Below are 24,945 nucleotides of genomic sequence, written 5' to 3'. Positions count from 1 at the left end.
GGTGTCCCCTTGAAGCCAAAATAGCTCTGATACCAAATGTAGGTTTTAACCCCATACAGAAATTACCTGCATACAAATTCTAAGAACAGAAAATAAACAATGCGAGATCATAACACATAAAACATATATACACAAAGATTTTCACCTTGATCCCAAAACTGGGACTACCAGCTTGATTTTTCATTATATTCCTTTCAATGCTACAATACATATTTATACATGCCGAAGCATCCAATACCATGGACTGAAAAACCATTGCATCCAAAACCATGGACTGAAAACCATCGCGTCCAAAACCATAGGTAGGTCCGCCCAACCTAATATAGGGTCCAAACAAATTTCCCTGAGGCGCTGCCCCGGACCCCGTAGAGGGGGGCTACCCGCCCCCCTAAAACCTCGATGCGCAATCGGCGTAACGAAGGGGGGACTCTGGCCCCCTCCTACCCCCTCGGTTAACTACGTAGGCTAGTCGTGCAAAGAATATAACACAACCCAACAAGCAAGACTTTACAAAATGACCAAAATAATAAAAAGACTAACCTTCACTTTTATTACTATAAAATAGGACACTAACATACCTCTCTCTCTCTCTCTCTCTCTCTCTCTCTCTCTCTCTCTCTCCCATTGCTCACTTTCCCTATTTCCCACCTCCTTTCTCTCTCACTCACTCACTCTATCCCATCTCATACTCTCTCCCTCTACACTCATGTCTCTTTCACTCCATCTCTTTCTCTCTTACCCATCATTGGCCCCCTCTCTCTCCTCCATTTTCCCTCTCCCTTCCTCTCTTTCTCTATCCCTTGCTCCCTTCCCAAGTCCCTCATTTAGATAAACAACTCTCCATATATGTCTCTCCCTCCTCCCTTCATCCCTCTCCCACTCCTTCACTCTCTCTCTCCCCCTCCTCCTTCCCTCCCTACAACCACATTACTCTCTCCCCCCCTCATCTTTCTCTCCTCCTCTCACTTTCACACTCCCTCCCTCTATTATCTCTCTCTATTTGTTTATTCCACCTTCCTTCATCTCATTTTCTCCCTCTCACTTAATCTTTATCACCCTTTCTCCTCTCTCTCGCTCCATCATCTCTCTCTCTCTCTCTCTCTCCCCCCCCCCCCCCCCCCCCCCCCCCCCCCAATACATCCCATCCCTCATTCTCACTCTATACACCTCCGTCTCACTCACCCTCTCTTTTTCCCTCCATCCCTCCTGCCCTAAGCCTTTGTCTCACTCTACCCATTATCTCCCCTCATTCCCTCTCTCTCTTCCTCCCTCTCTCTCAGTCACTATACGTAACACCTTCTTCTCTCTCTCCCCGCCCACCCAAGCTCAATCCTTTCCCCTTTGCAAATAAGTCCTCTAAAAGTGCGCATATTGTCTATGAAGAAGCACATATCCTTGGCTCTAGAAGTGCACACAATTTTTTGAATTTGATATTTTTTGCATAGGAAGCTTACATGGATGATAAGTTTGTTTCTTTGAATATAGTTTTGAGATGACAAAGTTGGTGACTTGAGATGTAAGCTGCAAATAAATGAAAACCTCAAGTTTTCCCTATATCTCTAATTTTGATATTACTTTTCTGTAGTCTAGACAAACCAATTGTACATGAAAATATACACACATATACATTAAAGATTCCAAATATATAATTATTTTTAAATAACAATGCTTACTATTTTTAATATGTTTTTGTCTGAGCATATATCAAATATAATATTAAAATACATCGATCTTTTATTTATGTTATAACTTATTTTTTGTTAACCATTTGAAAAATAAATAAAACTATATGGCACACAAGTATACACTGAAACTATAATGTATAAAAAAACTAAGAATAGAATGTTTGATAATGTTGAGACCATTTTAAGTAGGAGTAATGAAGGCCTTCTAATTTCTAGGATATAATGACTTTCATTGTTTAAAAAATTATATAAAATTAACATTATAAATTTTGAAAAAATAGTTGTTCACAAGATAAATGTGTTCTTTACAATTTTACACCTTTTTAGAGTGAAATTCAATTGCTTAAATACTCAAAGTGAACACTGCAAGAAACATATACATTGTTTTCTTACATGAAAAATAATATGACATTGTTAGCCAAAAAACAAAATTCAAACAATTATACACAATTTATATAAATAAAATTATGTATTTAAAAAACTAATTCATTTTCCTACATTTCACTTTTTATACTATATTCAAACTCATTTTATCATATATTCAAACTCATTGTAAAAATATTTATAATCATTCCTCCAATTGTTTTTTCATATTTACATTAACACATTGTAATACGCCATAATTAACTTATAACTACCACAAATATAATTATTAATTATAATACAACTACAATTATTCATATGCTAATGCAATACGATTGACTAGATTCTTCACATTTGACAATCTTCGACACTTTCTTTAATCACCATCTTAAATGTTAAAACTATTACAAAGGAGGGACGATCCATTATCCGCTTTGAAATTTGTGGCTCAATAAACAAAATGTGAATGCATGTATGAACATTTTATCTAAAGTTGTATCATTCTATAAGAGAGCGTCCATACCAGTGTAGCAAGGTGCAGTGTTCAAACATCTCTATAACATTAGTGCCAATGGTTAAGGAAATGACTTTAAGTGATGATAGCTTCAAGGGGCAAAGTTCTATGCAGGTAGTGTACGCATGGGATAAAATAAGTGTTTTGAGGATAAGTAGGATGTTTATTCTAGTCAATCTTTCATTATTCTAATTGTTGCATCACACTGCCCCTAACATGAATATTTAATAGGGTATCTAATCAAGAAATTCTTACCAGTTTATATAAGACTTTACATAATATTATTTGCTGGTTTGAAATTATTAGTTCTTCATCGTAGCATATATAATTCAATTTTATTATGACAATTTATTATATAAATAGGTGTCTCTATTTAGAAATAAGATTTTTAGAATTTTAATCTAATCTTTAATAATTGTTTCATGTTTGAGAGGTTTTCTAGGGATATTTTTTCTAGTGAAATTTGTTAAAATTCAGTAAGAATATGTTGAAATCACTATTTGATCTAAGCTTTGCACAATATGAGTGTCGTAAGAATTTTTCAGGGCAGTAAATCTATTTATACATTCAAAAATGGATTTTAAACAACAAAAAAACAAAATTTTACTATAAATTGTTTTGACCAAAAACTCCAAAATATATAATGGTTAGACAAAACAATTATTGGGTGGATGTTAGTGATTTAACCTCCACATAATATTTTTAGTCATAGTCAAACTAGAGGGTTGAGATTTATCTTAAATATAATTATGCCACTTTTACTTTTCAGTTTACTTAATAAAATGTCATGTCCATAAATGCCCAAATACTATGTTTTACTTGTTACATGCTTTTGTTTTTTAAATGTATATATTTTTAACTTATATATTAATTCATTTTATAATTAACAATAAATAAAATTTAAATAAAATTACATATATATATATATATATATATCTCGTGTTAATGTGAGATGTAGCAGAAAGTAAGTGTTTTGATGGCTATCATGGATTTATGCCCATCGATGTTTCATTTAATTAATTAATTTTTTATTTTTTTTATAAATGTCTTATGTAATCATAGTGTGTTTAGAAGTTCCCTAGATGGGGTGACAAACGTAGCAGCAGGGGGTGGGGTGAGAGATGCCATCGCCCCACCTGGAAAATGTTTTGGAGGATGTGGCACCCGCCTCCAATGGAGTTTAATATACAAAACAAATGAGAACAATAAACATTGTGTGAGATTTAATATCCTCGATGGGAAGGTGAAGAGGGCAGGTTGAGGCTAGTGAGAAACGATGGTGCATTCATGTGAGGGAAGGAAAGGCAATAATGTCACACATGTTTTTAAATTTGCAGTAGTGGAAGGTTGGAGGCCTTGCTTCAGTTAGAGGGAATCCATTAATGAAGGATACATCCACCCTACTGGTGATCAAGGCGATTATACTGGGAATAAGTCAGGAGGATGTCTACAAGGTAGTGACACCATCTGCTCAGTTGGTCTACTCTCTGCATGCTACTAGTGTACTCTTTTAGTCAGTGTAGCCTCATCAATACTTTCCCAATTGGTTCTCGAACATAGAGGGATAAAGTTTTCTTCCAATACTCTAAAAGAACACCAGACCATGGATAAATTTAATTTGATTCTTGACTCTGGTTTTGATATCCTATTCTTTCCTAATTGCAGGTTTGTTAGTGTATGTAACACACAAGGAAATAAAAAAATGTTTTTTCTATTTCGAGGCTTGAGTATGTTTCGGTTTTGGGTTTATTTCTTTGTTATAAATGGTGTAGTCTATTTGAATTTCCTATCTATTAATGGCATAACTTTGGTATAGTTTCATGTGTGTTTGAATTTGGTATTTTCGACCTTCTCTTGGATAGTGATTTAGATATACTCTATGAAATTTTATAGTAATTCACTTTCACAGTGTCTTTGGAAGAGTAGGAGGGAACAATATCGGGATTTTTTAGTCCCTTTCTCTATTGGGTGGTTTATTTGATTTCCTTTTAGCGCTATCCCACACTTGGAATCAACCATCTATGTAATTTTACTAGTAGAGGGAGGGGATTTGTGTTGGGGTTTATCTGGTTACGTGAAGTAGGGGAATTTAGGAGTCCTGCCATATATCCTAGTTTTCATAGTGGCTTTTCAATACCTAAAATTTAGCTATATAATTGTGTCCCTAACCCCCTATTGTCACCTACCTATTTAAACATCCAATCCACTGGTTCTGCAAAGTAATTTCAATTTTCTTTAGGAATTAATGGTAAGACTAGTTTATGGTGGAGGTTAATATTCTGGAGGAAGTGGTACGAGGAGACAATTGTATGACCATCTACAATATGGGCCTAGCTGATAGCTTTTTCAAGTCACCCCTTGCCCGATAAAGGTCACGAGTTTGAGAGATACTTGGTGTTGCAATTTCTCTTTGGTTTAGAGCTCACCATTTATCTTCAATACTTACTCCAAGATACCAAAAAGCTATCTCTATTCCCAACTCCATATCAAAGGGGATGCATTGGGAGGGGGAAAACTTATTATCAGGAATAAGCCAAAAGGGGCACTTTTGAATGCATTATCAATTAGAGGACTTCTCTAGTAGATATTAGGACCTGATGTTAGGACCTATCCTAGAATAAATTTCTCAGGCTGAGGGAGAAGCATCCATGCATAGGTGCCCTCTCTTATGTACAGTGGTATTAGTAGAATGAGTTGATTGAATCCCTAATACTAGGCATAGTAGGGGTTGATTTGACTAGTACATGTGAACGATCAACCTGTATCCGTAGATAAAATTCTTATTAGGGCAGATGCTAATGGAAAAGCAAGAGAATTAGGAGGATGTCCTTCATTCATTGGAGCACCTTCCCCACCATCCAAAAAAAATGGATTGCAGGTTAAGAAAAATAGAGTAGCGCCTTGGCATAACCCCTATGATGGAAACAACTCATAAAGGCTCAAAGGAGCCTGTACATATTGCAGTGTCAGATTCAGATCCCTCAAAGTAATTATATTATGTCTATGTTTTGTGCATCTTATGTTACTATTATTTCAAGTCAGTGTATCCGAGGAAAAAACTCCAATTATCTTTTGATTTATGTAATTTTTTTTGTTTCGAGTTATCTCTGCCCTTTCTACAAGAAGTTTTTTTTAGTTATAGTTAGATCTCCCCAGTGAAAAAATGACAAGACATATCTTTCTCTGGATGTAATCTCCAATTTTGTAATCAATAAAATTCACTTTACAAAAAATTAAAAATATTTTTAAAAATTTAGCTTAACATAATTTTGATATCGTTTTTTAGGATTCAACAGTGTTAAGTAAGTCACTCATCTATGACCATTTCCATGAGAAGTAGTCGTAATTGACTAATTTCTCATGATTTGTAAATAATTCACTTAACGTAATTTAATTTAATTATCGAAAATTTAAAATTTATATATATTAAAATGAATTAAATCATAATTAAAATAAATATAAAATAATTAAATAACTTTAAACTATATTCTTCATATATTTTTTTTATAAAATTATAATATAACACTACTTTTAACGTTCTAATGAAATATAATAATGTCTATTTAAATAATAGTAATAAATTATTAAAAATATTAATTAATTTACTTTGAAGTTGGAGTTATCCGCATGCCTTATAATTATATTAATTTTTTAAATAATTATTAATGAAAAGTAAGACAATTAAATTATGAAACATTTTTTCATAATCCATTGCAAAAAAGGGTTTCATAATCTATTCACAGATTTACATATATATATATATGATTTTGCATGGGAAATTTTATACTGTCATGTTTTATTTTTGCACAAAACCATTATTAATTATCATTCAAGAATTAAGTATAGATGATACTAGAAAACCAATTAACGTAATGTATTGACATGTAAAGCTTCACAAAATCATTATTAGTTATCATTCCAGAATTAAGTATACATGATACTAAAAAACCAATCAACGTAATGTATTGACATGTAAAACTTAATAAACATTTTTTTATGATTATGAGATTAAGTTTATTTAATATTGTTTCTAATAACTAACATAAAAATTGTCGATGGGTCGTTAATTAAGGTGAATGGTGAATTTAGGGACTGCCCCTCTCACCTCATGGAAATGATTATGATAAATGTCAGGGTGGTATGGCTATTCCCGTGTATGTATAAGCATGAAAACCTATGCTATTATATTGACCATGACATACAAATATAGAAGATAGAAAGAAAGGAGTCGAAACCATTGGAGTCAAGGCTCTCTTAGGAAAAAATCAAGGTTTTGAGAAAGGTGGCTTAGTTTGCTGCATGTAAAAACTCTGAGATGGCTGGAAATGGTTGGTTTCATACAAAATGGGGTTTTAATTAGAGGTCTATCTAGGGGAATGCCTGTGTATTACCATGCTATCATTCTGACACCAAGTGTGATCCATGAGGGATAGATTTGGTTGTGTTCACGGTGATGTTTGGGGATAAGAATGCCTACTAGGAGAACTGGAAACTCTCTAGATATTGACCTCCATGGTTTGGAAATCGTTGGGGCAGCTAATTCATTTGTCACCTCTTCAGCTATGCGCTCTCAACGCAGTGAGATTCCCACTTGTTGGGTAACTATGAATTCCATTCATACATATCATATTGATGTTGGTATTTTGCTTGGCTTTCGGTGTTTGCCTTTGAGTTTGATTTCTAGTAGTGACTTTCGGATAAGGTGTCTAATGTTGGCACTAAACTTATATATTTAGGTTAATTGTAAACTTGGGGTTCCATATCGACTATGGGGTGGTATTTCATTGTCAGTGTCTTCTATTTGCAATTACTAGTCTTGCTCTGATTTTTATTATTGGGTATTCCTGTACTGGAATTGGGTCCTACCCCTTGTGGTTTTTTTCATAGTGATTCTATTGGAGCTCTTTTTTGTGCTACTTGGTGATCAACTTCTCGCATCGTATCTAGTTTTATTTTATTATTAGGAGGTTAATCTCGTTTCCTATCATGCAACATCAATGTATGAGAAATCATTGTAAGGGGGGGGGGGGGGGGGGGGTGTGGGGTGGGTGGGTGGGATGTTTGCGGTCCTCAGGGACATAACTGAGCCCAATAGAAAGCCCAAGAGGTTACTACTACCTTTCATTTGGTTCCCCCCCATATACTTGCAATGAAATTTGTTAAATGGAAACCCTATCAGCTAGAGAAAGGTAGGTCTTCTTTGACTCAAAGATTTTGGATGAAGTTGGACAATGGGTTCTTGACCCTATTCATACCAGGGAAACGAAAAAAGAATATTTTAATGTCACCTACTTATATTATCAAATTAAAACCTTGTTGGATAAGTTGTTAGCTAAAAATAGAGCAGAAAGATAGAATATATTTGTCAACCTTGATGATGTAAAATAGGTGCATTGAAACCATCATGTTTATCTTGAATGAATGGATGCCAGGTTGGACCATATTGAGTTCCAAAATATATGTATTTCTACTATTCCTACTCCACCATGATCTAGTGCCAAAGATCCGACATCAGTCACCTCATCAGACTCTTAACTTTTATTACTTTTTCTTACAACCATTTGTTTTGGGATTTGATAGTTGATATTCTTATCATTCTTAAGTTATTAATGCTATTAGAATTTTGGAAAAATTAACCTATAAGTAGGTGGTCAAAAATATCTTGCTTTCCTATGGGGAGGTTGAGGCCACCTACTAGAAAACATGTTTATGATGGTTAGAAGATTGATGTACCTAGTTGAAATGATTCTGTGAGGCAATACAATACCAAAATTACAAAAAGAAACTAACTTAAATTTATAAATATATTGATATATATTTAGTCATTGTATTTAGCTTGAGTTGTCGAGATAAATGTTTTGAACCTCTCCACTTAGTTTAAATTACCACATCTAACATTTGAACTCAAAATGATAATTTCTTATAATGACTTCGAGCCTTGTCATGCAATGCTCCGCAAGTAGTGAAGCATGTATATTTCTCATATAAATATGTTTCGCATGAATGGATTTAGAGGAATCAAATTTCTTAAAATGCAATCATTTCCTAGCGTTTTTCATTATAAAAGACGTTTTCACTTGAAAGGATTTGATCTCTCTAAATGTACGATAAGTCTAGAGTTACAATATCTCCCTCAAACATAAGGGGTGGGGGAAGTTAATATGCAAAACATATTATTTTTCATATTAACTCTCCCCACGCCCACCATACATAAGGGTTGGGTTGGACATGGAGTGAGTTAATATAAAAAACCTAATAGGTTCTCTTCATTGATTGATTGTCTAAGAGTCAATAGAAATTGTAATTTACCAATAGTTTAAGTATTCTACATTGTTCAAATTAACTGATATGTCTCCTTGTACGATGCAAGGTTTGAGGGAAAGTAAGAATGACACCAATCAAGTGTTAATAACAGGACATTCTATCAATTGGGGAAGAGGGTGAGGGTTGGTAAAAGAGGTTTTATGTTTTCTCTATTATTTCCCGCACTCCCCACCCTCCTTTTATGTTTCTATATTATTTCCCCCACTCTCTGCCCTTAATGTGATGATTATGTATTCCATATTAACTCCCCCTATCCCTTCCCTGCGAGTATTGGGGTAGGGGTGGGGGTAGTTAATATGAAAAACATAATAGTGATATTATGTTTTGCATAGTAACTTCCCTGGGGGTGGGGATGGGGGGAGATAATATGCAAAACATAACATCATATATGGGGGTGGGGGAGTTAAATAAAAAACATAATAATGTTATGCATATTAACTTTCCTCACCCCCAACCCCATGTTTTTCATATTTTCTCCCTTCACATGGGGTGGGGTTGGTGAAGTTAATATGCAAAATATAATAATGATATTATGTTTTGTATATTAAACCCCTCTACCCCCACCCATGATATGATACATTAACTCCTCCTACCCCCACCCATGATATTATGTTTCGCATATTATATCCCCCCACACCCAACCCTAGGGTTGGGGGTGGGGGGAGTTAATATGTTATATCCCCCCACACCCAACCCTGGGGTTGGGGGTGGGGGGAGTTAATATGCAAAACATAATATCATTATTATGTTTTACCTGATATAAAAAACATAATATCATGGGTGGGAGTAGGGAGAATTAATATGCAAAACATAATATCATTAATATGTTTTGCATATTAACACTTAATACTCCCACCCATGATCTTATGTTTTTCATATTAGGTCCCCTCCACCCCCACCTTCACCCCCACATATAATGGGAGTTGGGGGAGTTAATATAAAAAACATAATATCATTATTATGTTTTGCATATCAATTGCCTCTACCTTTATATAAATTGTTGACCATAATGATGCATTAAAAGATAAAAAAGATACTTCTACATTTAAAAAACACTAATAACAAAAAAATCTTTTAATATGAATAATAAATATTAATAAATATATATATATATGACTTTCTCAACAAGAAAATCTTTTAATATGAATAATAAATATTAATAAATATATATATATATATATGACTTTCTCAAATAAAAGTGATTCATAGTATTTAAAATAAAATGATATTAATATGACACCCACTATGAAGATGTGTTACTGGAAACTAAGAAGACGTGTATTTCTTTCCTTATCAATCACACATATCATAACGACTTACTACATAATTATTTCACTTTTTCAAATGGAGGTGATTCATAGTATTTAAAATAAAATGATATTAATATGATACCCACTATAAAGATGGGTCAGAAGACCTGTATTTCTTTCCTTATCAATCACACATATCTTGGATCAAGGATTAAACTTCTAAGTACGCAAATCTTAAGTTTTGCATTCTTTTACAACTCAAAAAATTTAATCTCTAAAAAAAATGATAAATTTAGTGTTAAAATAAATAGGTTATAATTCTCATATAAAAATATCAAAATATTATACATAAAATTAATTAATCATATCAAAATTGTTTTCTTTTAATAAATAAAATTTTATTTTTACATACAAAATTTCATATAACATGTTTTAACGTAAGATATTAAATAATATTTTTTTTTCTATATTTAAAAAAATATATTAAAATATATTATTTTGAATAAATTTCCATTGGATTAAAAATCAAATAAATAAAATTGATAAACTTTGCAATTTACTTTTAAAATTTCAATTTAATAGTTTTAAAATATTTAAAAACTTGCCAATCACGTTAACCTTTACAAGTCACATAGTGATAATAATACAATTACTTTGTCAAAAAACTTTTAACATCAGTCTAACTAGTATAATGGAAATGGAAATCTGGGTATGATTTTGAGGAATATAGGGTAGAAATTTTAGGAAAACTAGATTACAATAATGAATATTCAGAATTCTGGGTGTGCAAAAATTTATTATTATGATCTTGAAGTTATTTTCACTGATTTAAACATTCCTAATATTTCAAAAAAATATAAAAATTTCACTGGACTGGTTCAAACATTCCCAATATTCCAAAAAAAAATATAAAAATTTCACTTCCACCTCAAATTTTGGACAACGTCAATACTTAATGATACAACTAGCTCTACCGATGTACCTGTGACGTAAGTAAGTACTGTCATTTGACAAATTTTAAATCCCCTATTTCCTGCTGGTAAGGAATTCATGAAAGCACCCGTTACTTACAGCTCTGAATTGCTATTTATCATGTTCTCCTCAGACGTCTTAAAAGGACTGGTATCTCCTTTTCGATAACCCTGACATTTTATTTTTCTTACCAATTTCCCATTAAATGTGCAGAGCTGGTTATTTCATTTTCTTACCAAATACCTATTAAATGCGCAGAGCGCTGGTTGTCTTGTAACTATCGGTCCGATCTCTATATATTATAACCGTAGATTATACAGATTATACAGGAGTCGAATTTAACCAAAAAAAATGGATTCATGGCTGGTAATAGTGATCTGTATACCTATCAGTATCATCTGTTTCGTGATCTTTGGGAAGAAAGCAGGCCGGAGGATGCCGACTTTAAGAGGCAAACACGTTGTGATAACCGGAGGATCAAGGGGCATCGGCTTTGCTATTGCAATGGAGGTTCTTGAAGAGGGAGGATACGTGACCCTCATCTCTAACAGTTCTTCTGAAATAGATGACGCCATTTCAGACATTGCTCAACAGGGGAAATATTCTCTGGATAAAGTTTGCACAAAGGTAGGGTTCTTTACATAAATTTCTGTATAGCTTTTTCGTTTAAAAGCCACTTGATCACATTCTTCCTGGGTAAAGTTTGCACACAGGTAGTGTTCTTTACCTAAATTTCTGTACATCTTTTTCGTTGAAAAACCTCTTATCACATTCTTTCTGGATAAAGATTGGACAAATGTAGGGTTCTTTGCATAAATTTCTCTGCAGCTTTTAACGACCTCTTGATCACATTATTTCTATCTAGATCTTCTGTCCCAGGGGGTTTAATCCTGAAAGTCTGTGGAATGATCTGAGCTTTGTGGTGAAGGTTGCAGATGTGGGGGACTATGAATCCATTTCAACAGCTATAAAGGAGTGTTACGAGTGGCGACCTTTTGACGTTGTTATCTGCAACGCAGGAATAGCTAGAATAGGCTACATGGATGAAATCAACATTACAGATGTGGATTCCGTCATCCGCACTAATCTCAGCGGGGTAGTCTACACCGTTCATTCTTCGTTGCCATTGATGAAACAACGCAGCAGCAAGTCAAATCCGGCATCCATTGTTCTCATGGGATCGCTGGCTTCTATGGTAAGTAATCTTTAATTTATCGAAATTTCTTTTACTTTAATTAAGAAACGGATATGAATCCAAATTTCATAATAGTTAGATTGCTCCTTCAGGGATTTACAGTTTAAAGTCTTTTAAAATTTGATTAAATAATCATGGAACAGATCTGAATCCAAATTTCATACTAGTTTGATTGCTTCTCAAGAGATTTACCGTTTAAAGTCTTTTAAAGATTGATCAAATAATAAAGAAACGCATCAGAATCTAAATTTCATAATAGTTAGATTGCTCCTTCAGGGATTTACAGTTTAAAATCTTTTAAAGTTTCATCAAATAATCAAGAAACGGATCTGAATCCAAATTTCATAATAGTTAGATGAATTCTTCAGGGATTTACAGTGTAAAGTCTTTAAAGTTTGATCATTTTTTTTTTCCAAAGGAAATTTTCCCCAAATTTAATCTGAATGGATGATAAAATAGCATGATGCCGAAATCAGCTGAGGTAACTTGCAAAGCTAACAAGTTCAGTTATACATTTGGCATAATATAAAAATGCAGCATCCATGCTATGGTTATGGCATATACACAGCCACTAAGCATGCCCTTAAAGGACTGGCCGAGTGCTTAAGGTTTGAGCTGTTGCCATTCAACATTCGAGTGACTATTTGCTGTCCAGGCTTTGCAAAGACGCCTCTCCTACCAGAAGGTCGAGCGAATCTCCTTGCAAAGACGCCTCTCCAACAAGAAGGTTGGAGATTCTCTGTGCAGTTCATGCTATTTTATTTTCTTGCTTCTTTATGTGCCTAGATAAGGCGGATTTATGTTTTTTATTGCGAAATATTATTTACACTGGATCTATTTTCCACAGCTCAGAAGAGAAACTCGCAAAATCTTGAAAGCATCCACGCGATCATGAGAGTAATAGACTTTTACAATATGGACAAACTGGAAGAGCCGCAGGACATTGCAAGAGCCACAGTCCAAGGGATAAAGAAGGGCTCGTTTCTGGTAGTAACAAGTCCCATAGCACTTTTCCTCACCACTTTTTCTCGTGGCGTGTTTCCAGCTGAATCAATATGGACGACAATAATAGAGATCTGTATCTTCGCTGCAGTGAAATTGACAATGGGCACATATTTATTCAAGGCTTTTGTCTTTAAAACTATTCGTCAACAACGATGCCGGACCACCCCATAATGGGGTTTGAGCGAGCCTATGGAATGCAAAAGAGCCATTCAGCTATGGCGATGTACATATTCCAATGTTTTCACAGAACTTCTGACCTTTCTAATCTATGTATTTGTTTCCATAAGGAGATTAAGAACCACCCTGCAGCACAGCCTTAAGCATTAAATGTCATGTGATGTGTACACTTTCTTGTTTCTGAGTGGTATTTAATGCTCTTCTACAGGCGGGTTGGTCATTGCTGCTCTTCTACAGGGTGGTTGCTCATCGCCATTAATTTCTATTTTTTGCAAAATCGTAAAGTGTATGTGAAGTAAATGGATGGAGTAGGTTATGCTATTTAGATTTAATAAAATAAAGAAAAGGTGAATTTAATTATTTTATATTTAATTATGTTTCAATTTAAATTTTATAATATTATTTTTAATGAGATTATATTTTTTATTATTTAAATAATAATTTTAAATATATAAATAAATTTAATAATTTTTTTAAAAATTAAATTATATAAATTATGTAATATAAATTTACAATTTTAATAAATAAATTGAAAATCAAAATATAAAATAATGAAACTTTACTAAAAATAAATACAAAATCACTAAAATAAATAATATTTTAAATCTACGATTATAAGCTTGACAAGTGTAAAATGTGTAAAGTTGTGACGGTGAAGTTGCCAATATAAAAATAATTTTTGAATGTGAAGTGATATTAGTAAAGAGGATTACAGAAGCTTGAATTCAAATATCATTACTTTGTACAGGAGGGCCATTACTATCAAAGTCCATATATTTGAACGAGTAAGCTTGCAGGTTGCTAAGATGAAAATAGATCTTGCTTAGTAGATCTGTGTCTTCATCAAGATGAACCAACCACACTCGTTGGTTCGAAATGTATCGACCAAAAAATTTTCAATGCGATTTTTTCCAAAATTTTCTTATATATTATTAAATTTAATAAATAATTAATATTCCAAAAATAACAAAAGAGATTTTAAATTTATTTATATGTTTTGAAAAAAAAAAAATATATATATATATATATATATATATATAATTTTTTTTTTTTCAATTTTTCATGATCACATCTAAATTCTAAATTCCCTTTGAAAGTCCTGGCTTGGAAGTGGGTGGCATAGAAACAAGTTCGTGAATGTGAAGTGATGTTAGTAAATAGGAAGTAAACTTTAAAATTAAAAGCTTTAGTTGATTTGATTTTTATTATAAATTTTTTTTGTTAATATAAATGTTTTGATGGTTTGAAAGGGAAAGAAGTCATAAAATTGGAGATTTTGTTTATTTGATATTTTGAAAATAAATAATTATTTTATATTTTTATATTTTGAATATGTTTTTATTATATTTATTATTAAAATAAAATATTTAAAAATTAATAAGCAATGTATAAGTGATAGTTTTTTTATATTTATATTTAGAATATGTTTTTATTATATTTATTATTAAAATAAATATTTAAAAATTAATAAGAAATGTATGAGTAATAGTTTTTTTAATTTTTGGTTATCTTTTAAATCCAAGTTAGCTTTATAGTCCCTGTTGAGTATAGTATAGAGAAAATATTCTGCCGATCAAAATTTTGTCTTTTATTAGAAAAATATCAAAATTATTAAAATTTAAAAGCCTATTTTTTCATTGGTTATGAATTTTGATTAGAATTTGATGTGGCATTTATTTTGAAAATGAATTAAGACAATAAAAAAAATAACACAACATGATAACATTTGCGTATTAGCCGTATTCCAATCAAATCATTTTTGTCTATTACAAGCCAGATGGTTCTATACCTGTAGGCCCTCAGATACATCATGGACAAACTATTTACCCAAAATTGAGCTGTGAATGAGGTTGAGCTAGAGCAACATTTCTAGAAAATGAAACAAATTCCTAGATGAGTTCATTTCTAGAACATGAAACAAATTCCTAGATGAGTTTGTGCTTTTTTATGACAACGTATTTTCTAAGGGTTTTTAGTGTAATGATAATTTGGTAATTATGATCACTGACAATGGCCAGGGGACGATTCATCTTTGTTTTTTATTTTATTTGGAAAGACATATATTTATTTAACTTTTTAATGATGAAAGTATATATTAAATAAATCTTTCATAAAAAAATTCCATAATGAAATAGTGTCTTTCTAAATTTTAAAAATATTACAAATTTAAAGAGTAGCTACATTAAAGAACTACAGAATCTCAATATAACTAGATAATAAACAAAAAAAATTCTCAAATTCCACTAAAAAAAGTAAACAAAAAAGTTCTCAAATTCCACTAAAAAAAGTAAACTTATGTTTTTTCTATTCATTCGATGACCTTCAAAAGTATTTAGGCTTACATAATTGAAAATATAAATCTATTTTCCCAATGGAAATGGCTTTTTAGTTTTCATTTATTTCTATACATCATAAATAGCGTTCCAATCTACCTCACTTAGATAGGTGCACTTAGAGATAGAAACATTAACATATTTATTGTCTCCAATGAAACTCTGTGTCTATCATCATTTTTTATCTTGTTTAATTTTCACAAGCCCCTCTCACACAATGATGTAGTTGTTGGGATAACAAGAATAGCTTTGCCACAATTGCATCAAATATGAAAAGCTTTCAAACCATTCAGGTTCATCTCCACATAGGTCTAATGCCATACATATGCTTTTTAGGGTATAATTTACAAATAGTACAAATAAATTCATCAATTTCACCCAAAAATCTAGTAGTATCCACAATAGATAATTTGGCAACCCTAAATTTTTCACATAAACATTTCAACTATCCTTTTGTAGGACAATCAATATCATTCACTTCTTCATAATAATGTTGAGATCTAGTCGCCCCAATCTTTTCATCTCTTAAAACCTTTTGAACCTTAATGGATGTAAATGTACCATACTTATGCTATTTGTAAATTCAAGTGTTCCTCTTTATGCTTTAACTAAAAAAGAAGACATGTGCACTACATCTACACCAAAAATGCTTCCCGAAAATCATTTATGAAGCATGCTAATAGAAACATCTAAAGTAGTGCCAATAGATGTAATATCAACATGATCCTCTTCAAAATTTTGATTCAATTTATTTAATTCAACGAGCATATTTGCAAGTATATTGATGTGAAATTGCACTTGAAATATTGTTGACAACTCATACATTTTTTTCTCCCCTAACAAAGAATGCATGAGTTTAACAAGTCTTTCCACGACCTTTCCTCTAGAAAGCCGCCTAATTTGATGAATTTGTAAGACCACTAACTTAAGTGATTTGAAATGTATACATTAGCTCTCTTAATTTTCCATGTCTTCTAGTTGATTTCCCAAGCCATGAATAAAATTTGTTTCCAAATTTGTTAATATATTGTAACTTTGGAAAATGAGATGAAACCTCATTGGTTGTTAATGTTTCCCTATGAGATATGCAATGGATAACTATTAACTGAGGAGCATATGAAGCTTAGAAGATAAACCATCATGAATACCCCTCATGGAAGATGCACCATCTGAATCAAAACCAACAAACTTCATCAAATATAAATCCATTTATGCTAAAAGAAATCTCACTAGATCATACATACACTGAGCTATTCCATCCTTTATTTGAAGCAAATATATAAACTTTGTTAAACATTGAACTCTTCCTCCATTCGCCAAATATGTAATATAAAGAATCAATTGGCGTTCCATAATTTGATTAGTGCTTTCATAAACTAAAATTGAGTAAAATGGGCTATGTAAAATCTCCTCTTTTAGTTTGTTCCAATACACTTCTTTGGAAACTTGAAGAAACTCTTTTCTTGGTGTGGTATTTGTGTATGCTGAATATCAATCTGTTAGAAACACGTGTGGAGTGAATTAATACCTATTTAAGTCACATATTGACTTATACATTTCCAAAGATAAATCATGTATAGAAACAAAATAAATGTTTTCAGTCACTGATATAACTCTCTCTTTCTCAACATCTACTCTTATTTCTACATGTTTAGAGATTGGAATATTGCTTCGTTTTCTTTTTCCCTCCAAAAGTTGTAAAAATCAATTATGAGTTTTTGATTTTGCATAGCCACTTAGACCACTAGCTTGAAGAGTGGTAGTTCCCTCTTTTGCAAATGGAGTCTCACTTTTAACTTTAACACATCAAGAACATTTTATACTTTCATTACCATTACAATATTTTACAACATAAGCCCATGGAAATCTTGTATTTCATTAAATTTGAATATTATTTTGTGTTCCTTTGATAGGATTTCTCTTTCAACAAGCTCTACACTATTTGATTCATCGTATTCATGTAGATGAGTATCAACTTCATTTTGAATATTACATGGTTGATTATAATGTTGTGTAAGGACAAATGATTTAACAATTCACAATTTCCTTTTATCCTTCTTAGGACAACCGATAGGAGACATTTTTCAAGATTTACACCTATTAAATAAATAAAAACAATAGAATAAGTAAATACATAAACTAAAAATCCCTTAGTAAGATTGAGATAGACAAAATTCAACTTTAGCAAGATGCCATAGGATTTGACTATTGATTTCTTGATAGGTTATTGATTTCTTTGTTGAATTATGTTTGGTGTTAACATTCAAGGAAACATGTAGCTTTATGACAGAGAACAAACACTTCATGAAAAATGGTACTTAGAAAAGAAATCCATATGGATTTAAGCAAAAAAGTAAAACAAGCAAGAGTTTGAATGAGAGAAGTATAGTTTTCGAGTCCAATACCCTCAGTATAAGATAGATATGCTTTTCATAGTTGGTAGATTCATATAGTTATGACAATAATGTTTTCCACCATTAACAATGTAGAAAACAACTCCAACATTGTAACACCCTCCTCCCACATCTACCTAAGCAATTGCCCAGTCGGGGTAACCATGTAACGAGAGGCCACTATGATATGATTTGACCTCCTAAGTCACATTTAGGAAGTGGAACAGATGGAAACACAACATACAAACATCCAACATCATCAATAGAACCCTCTGAATACAAGTCATCCACTCAGACAACCTGTCCCTAGGTCCCACTATTATTTTAAGTCTCTTGGGCCATAGCTGCTCTCATGTTATGGGCAAGGGAGTGACCAGAAACCTAAAGTCACTCTCACAAGCATGCCTGCCAACAACTGTGGACCAAAATTATCAGTGTTGTGCCAGCGACCCCAGGATTTAAGCCACTTTTTCAAGCTCAGAGCCCAAGACACTTCCCAGAACTGATCCATCTCTTCAAATCAGTAAAGTAACATGGAAATGAAAGTACAAAAGAAAATACTTGTTCAAGACCTTGAATGGATCCCTACTAGCCATGACAGGCATTTCCTCAAACATATCATTGACATGTATTATACAAGCATAAATAACAGAGTTAAGTGTAGGGATATCATACTTATCTGAGAATCATTATGAACCCTTGTTCCCTTATGCCATTTGCTGCATTATCATCTATTAGGTCATAGACACATTATCCATTCACATACAAGTAAAAACATGTTGAGATCCATACATAACTACTGTCATAAAATGTGCATATAACCAACATAATAGGAACAGAAATACAATAAATATATCATCCATCAAATCCATAAATAAATCAGTACCTTTACACAGGAAAATAAATGGAATGGGTTTCGCATTAATGAATGCAACAAACCAACTGAAGATGGAACTACCACGTTCCACTCGACCGTAAAATGGTTGAGCCAAATCTCTCTTTAGTCATTCACCCCCATGCCATATTCCAAGCATGAATGTTGGATCTCATAGAACACATCAATCAAAACTCATCCAGGGCTTCTAGAGTCCATCCACCTTAACCCATCAAACAGTGATTCCACCTCACGTTAGACATCACAACACCATCATCAGATTGGTCTCCATCCAAGCCTTTCAGGGCTTCCAGAGTGCTTGTTCAACCAAGGCTTCTAGGAATAGTAACTCAACCCACTAAGGGCTTCCAGAGCATTTCTCCAACCAGGGCTTCCAGAACTAGTAACTCAACCCAAGTTGTTACAAGGCTTCCAGAGCATTTGTTCAACCAGGGTTCAAGGTGTAATAACTTAACCCAAGCTAAGGAAACATGAGAACCAACCAAAAAAAGTAATGAAAGTAAACCCACAACTACCATGGTTATCCAGGAAATGGAAAGGCTAGGCAATCCACTGCCAATCCACTCAATCTCCCATGCCAATGACAGATCACAACGAAGAATCGACATGCATATGCCATGCATGTCCAAACTAGTGAAGAAATCATACATGCAACTCGGTACCTGCAAGAAAATCTGATCAAGTTGTTGATGTTGATGCCTTCTTATGCTTTCCTACTCTTCCTTTGCCTTCTTGCTCCGAGAATCCAAGTGTGCCACACCCTCCAAGAGTGCTCCAAGAAAACTCTAAGTGTCCAAGAGTATGAGAGAGAGAGAACAATGAGAGAGAGTTCCAAAGTTGAACTGACAAAAGGTTACCAATTGATCCTCAAAAGCCTTTTTATGAATGTAGCCTCTATTTTATTCAGTTTCCATTGTTTTCCTTCATTTTCCTCCTCACATGCAACCTGTGACTTTTCCCCTCCTTTTTCTCCTAATTTTTATTATTTTCATAAATAAATGTGCCAAAATGTGTCTTAATGCCTTATCCATTACCTTTGTGAATTTCCTTATCCATAAACAACCAAATGAACACCCCCTAGGATGTCCTGCCCAACATTCAGCTTGGAATAAGTCTCCCAATCATCCATGGTTATTGTTTTTAACATTTATTACATGGAATTTTCACCAGGGTTGCTACAAACACTCATGTCTGGGATGGAAGTATGGAAATGAGTTGCATTCAGGGTATCTAGCCATAATGTTGATTTCCTATGGTGTGGATTCAATGGTGCCGAGGATACATTGTGTGACCACGAAGGCTTCCATTACTTCAAGGAATGTTACATTAAAGAATCTATAGAATGAAAAAACAAATTCTAATGAAGACATGAGGAGGATAATGAAGAATACCTTATAGTCTAGTGTCGAATGTTAAATTTCCTTCTATGGATGATGGGTTGCAATTCAAATGAAAATGGAAAAAAAATGGATGTAGGGAAAGGGTGCTTAAGGATATTAGAGAAGGAGCGAGAACAGGCACAGAATTGTTGAATGGGTATTTAATGTGCTTCGTTGCCCTGTGCTAGGTGTAATAGAACCATGATTGTTGCATGTCTTATTGTTGTAGGTTACATCATGTTGGTATAAGTTGGGGGTCTTAGGAAAATGTCTCCATATCATGACATAATTCTTAAATTGTATGAGGTTATTTAGACTTTGATTGGTCTGTTCTATGAAACTGTCACTAGTCAAAGTGATTTATGCATTGGTGCCGACTCAAAATTCTCATAAACTTAAAAAGTATTGATAGGTTATTAAAAATATTTCCCTTCATTTGAAATATAGAAATTTAATGTAACCTTTTTAATTGATGAGTGATTTTGAGATTTTTATTTGTTTTCGAAGTGTAATTTTTCTATCCCTTTTAGGAAGGGCCAGGAGCCCAAGGAAGGATTGGGAAGGGTTCAATTTTGAATGTTGCAAGGGACTATAAGTGATGAACAAGCTGAAGGAAAAACGAGTAAACATTGACGTCGTGGACGGTGACTAGATAACAAGAAAGTTGCGACCTCATTAACAGTAACAAAAAATAGCATGAGCAATGGAGGTATTAATGCAAATGTAATCTAGGCCATGGACAGTGATGAGATAATAAGAAAACCATGACCTCGTTAACAATAAGAAGCAATACCGTGGGTGATAGATGTATTAGTGGAAACGTGATACTCCTAGTTTCGGCCATTCGAGCCAGTCCACTTATCGAGATTGTCCTGATTGAAGGAGGATAGTTATTGAAATAAATTTAATGATATCCTTAAATCATATTAAAATTATTATAGAATTAAATTAAGCCATTTCTTTAAATCACATTAAAATATAGATTAAACTTTTAAAAGTTGCGTACAAAGAATTGTTAGTTTAAAGTTATTACAGGTGGTAAATATATACCTGTAACTCCATGAATTAGTTGACTTTTCACATTAAGATAAAACATGGATATATACAAGGATAGAGGCTATTTCGATTCATATTCAAATGTCTCTTTATCTTCCAATTTCATTTCTTTTTCTATTTACAATATTTACATGGATTTTCCTAATTTGAAACATGGTGTCAGCATTCAGCTCCTTAATCTGAAGATATGTTGGTGATTCCAAGCATAAATTTTAATCTTTCAAACTTTTCTCTTCCAAGCGCTTTAGTGAAGATGTCTGAAATCTGCTCGTTTGTGGAACAATATCGTAGGTGGATTTTCTTGGCCTCAACATAATGTCAAATTAGATGATGCTTTATATTGATGTGCTTGGTTTGATCATGGAACTTTGGGTTCTTGGCCAACTTTATTGCATAAGTTCTATCAATCAAAAGAGGAGTTGAATGCACTTGTTTCTCTTGTAAATCCTCAAGAATTTTCCCGAGCCACACAATTTCTTTCGTTGCTTTAGTTGTTGTCACATATTCTGCCTCAGTGGTGGAATCTGTTGGTATTGATTGTTTGCATGACCTACAGGAGACAAATCTTGATCCAAGACTCATAACATAACCTAAAGTAGATATTCTAGTTTCTTTATCTCCATCAAAATATGAATTAGAGAATCCAATCAATTTGAATTCATCCACCTGTTTCTACTTTAATCTAGAGTCTTGAGTTCCCTTCAAGTACTTTAGAACTCATTTTGAAGAAGACCAATGACCCTCGCAAGGCTTTTGCATAAACCTAGAGAGGATTCCTACAAAAAATGAAATGTTTGGTCTGGTAGTAGTCAAGTAGTTGAGACTTCCTACGAGTTGTGCATACTTCATTGTATCCTCAAATTATTTTCTTTTAGTGGGTGTGAGATTTAAATTCTGTTCTATATGAATAGTCAAAGGATTGCACTCAACCATTCCAATTCTATTGAACAAATCTCTAATGTACTTCTTCTGAGAGAGGAGTATAAACTTCATATGTTGGGTTACTTCAATACCAAGATAGTAGTGAACATAAAATAGATTTTTCATTTCAAAACCTTTCCTTAGTTCTTTCATTATGGATGCGTTTTAATTCTCATTGTTCCCTTTCATAAGAAGATCATCTACATAAACCACAAGATATAAAATTATTATTCCAACTTTGTTGGCAAACAAAGTTGCATCATCAAGATCGTAGTGTTGGAAATTTAATTTTAGAAGACGCTCAACCAATTTCTCATACCAGGATCATGGTGCCTTTTTGAGGCCATACAAGGATTTGAAAAGATTGCATACTTTATGTTCTTGACCCTTGATAATAAATCCTTCTAGTTGGGACATAAAAACATTCTCTTTCAGATCTCCATTCAAGAAAGTGACTTTTACATCCATTTGATGGAATTTCCAATCGTTCTGAGATGCCAAGGACAAGATTGTTTGGATGGTAGCCCATTTTGCTATGGGGGAAAAGGTCTCCTCATAATTGACCCCTTCCTTCTATGCAAAACCATTTTCCCTAAACCTAGCTTTATGCTTGTTAAGTGATCCATAAGCCTTATACTTGTTCTTGAAGACCCACTTGTAGCCAATTGGTTTGGTTCCGAATGGAGGATCAACCAACTCCCAAGTGTCATTCTTTATCAAAGCGTCATATTTTTTCTACATCGCTTCTTTCCATTTGTCATGAGAAGTGAATTGTTTGAAGGAAGTTGGTTCAAAATATGTAGACAAATTTAATTCACAATCATAATAAACATCCATATCAATAGGTGAATCAAGATTATCTACATCACCTCTATTATGTATGGTTGAGCTTCGTATTCTTGTCTTTCCAACCTCATCAGGATGAACACTTTCAAGTGTCTTTGTGAGCCATTTTTTAGGACTTTTCTGAGATGGCACAGGCTACTCAGTTGAGTGAGAAGGAGTTTAATAAATATTTATCCTCCCAATTCTCTCAATCACATCACTCAAAATTTTGATCAATGGCTAGAGCTTCATATGGAGGAGAGAGTGGTTCAAAAGGAGATTCCACAGATTTATCTAGTATATGGATCCCCCCTTCAAGATGTGGAATATCAATATCAAACTCTTGAAAATACTTTGCATGTATGAATCTATCCAAGTGATTAAGTTGTCGCTTAACAATGATATCATTCTTGGAAGATTCAACAAAGATCACATCTCAAGATATTAAAAACTTCTTATTTACTTCGTCATAGAGATAATATGATTTAGAGGTATCTGGGTACCCCAAGAAGATGCATTTGAGACTCCTTGCACCAATTTTGTTTCTTTATTACTTATGTATCAACACATAATAGGTGGAACCAAAAACCTTGAGATGCCTCACCAAAGGAATGTGGCCATACAACATTTCATAGGAGAGTACTTTATTTTCAGAGCATGAGATGGATACCTATTCTTTATATACAAAACACATAGAATTACATCTGCCCAAAAAATCAACTTAACATTCTTGAAAAGCATTATTGAACGTACCATATTTAATATTTTCTTATTTATTCTTTCAATTACTCGCTTATGTTGGGGATTATAAAACAATTTTTTGATGTTTGATCCCATGCTAGCGAAGATAGTTTTCAAATTCATTTGAAGTATGTTCTTTTCCATTATCACTACAAATAGAGCCAATATGAGGTTGTCCACCATTTCCAATCCATGCATGAAATTTCTTGAATGTTTCAAAAGCTTCAAATTTGTTCTTCAATAAATAAACCCAACACATTCTGGTGTAGTCATCAATAAATGTCATCATGTATTTATTACCATATTCAGAAGGAACAAGCATTGGGCCACACAAATTAGAATGAATAAATTCAAGTTTTCTATGTGATCTAGAATTAGAATCATAAAATGATTGTTTGATGTGCTTTCCTACGATACAAGTATCACATTACTTAAGTTTCCCAGGAATTGTACGAAAACTAGTAACAACATTTTTCTTCAACAAATGAAGGTTGTCATAGTTCACATGTCCAAATCCAGCATGCCATGAAAGACTCGATGTAATTGTACCTTCATTATAATGAAGATTGTATGAAAAGTTACGTGCCCAAGCAGAGGTTCCTTGCAGCTTCAAAATTATTTCTTCTTTTATCCTAGTCATGACAAGTGAGTAATCTGATGATTTTTTTACCTCAAACTTTCCATTAAGGAGTTCCCTTATTGGAGGATGTGGACCAATGACAACAAGTTTCTACTTAACTCCGAGAGGTAGAGAACATCATGTAGAATAATGTTTAGAAGACCATGCATTTTGATCTTGATGGTGCCAAGCCCTGATGACTTGAGTTTTGACTTGTCTACAAAGTAGACTACTCCATCAACATTATTAGTGAATTCTTTAAAGAAATCTATTTTGAAAGTCACGTGGCAAGTTGTTC

The 24,945-nt window shown here is 33.1% G+C and overlaps 1 protein-coding gene across 2 annotated transcripts; it reads left to right on the top strand.

Annotated features, from left to right (window-relative positions):
- The first annotated feature begins 11,266 nt into the window (after positions 1 to 11,266).
- On the top strand, positions 11,267 to 13,750 carry LOC149165933 (3-dehydrosphinganine reductase TSC10A-like). Of its 2 annotated transcripts, none has more exons than XM_089431223.1 (4): positions 11,267 to 11,735; positions 11,974 to 12,303; positions 12,841 to 13,030; positions 13,151 to 13,750. In XM_089431223.1, exons 1-4 carry the CDS (start codon positions 11,460 to 11,462, stop codon positions 13,477 to 13,479), a joined length of 1,125 nt encoding a protein of 374 aa, XP_089287349.1. In that variant the 5' UTR covers positions 11,267 to 11,459; the 3' UTR covers positions 13,480 to 13,750. The 2 variants fall into 2 exon arrangements, with proteins under 2 accessions (XP_089287349.1, XP_089287350.1); XM_089431224.1 differs by having other exon boundaries at positions 11,279 to 11,735; positions 12,037 to 12,303.
- Positions 13,751 to 24,945: the final 11,195 nt, after the last annotated feature.

This window comes from Pinus tabuliformis, chromosome 5_1, assembly GCF_031772625.1.
Source record: "Pinus tabuliformis cultivar Carrire ecotype Pingquan chromosome 5_1, CPIR1, whole genome shotgun sequence".
Taxonomy (NCBI): Eukaryota; Viridiplantae; Streptophyta; class Pinopsida; order Pinales; family Pinaceae; genus Pinus; species Pinus tabuliformis.
This window is presented reverse-complemented; position numbering and strand designations above follow the sequence as displayed.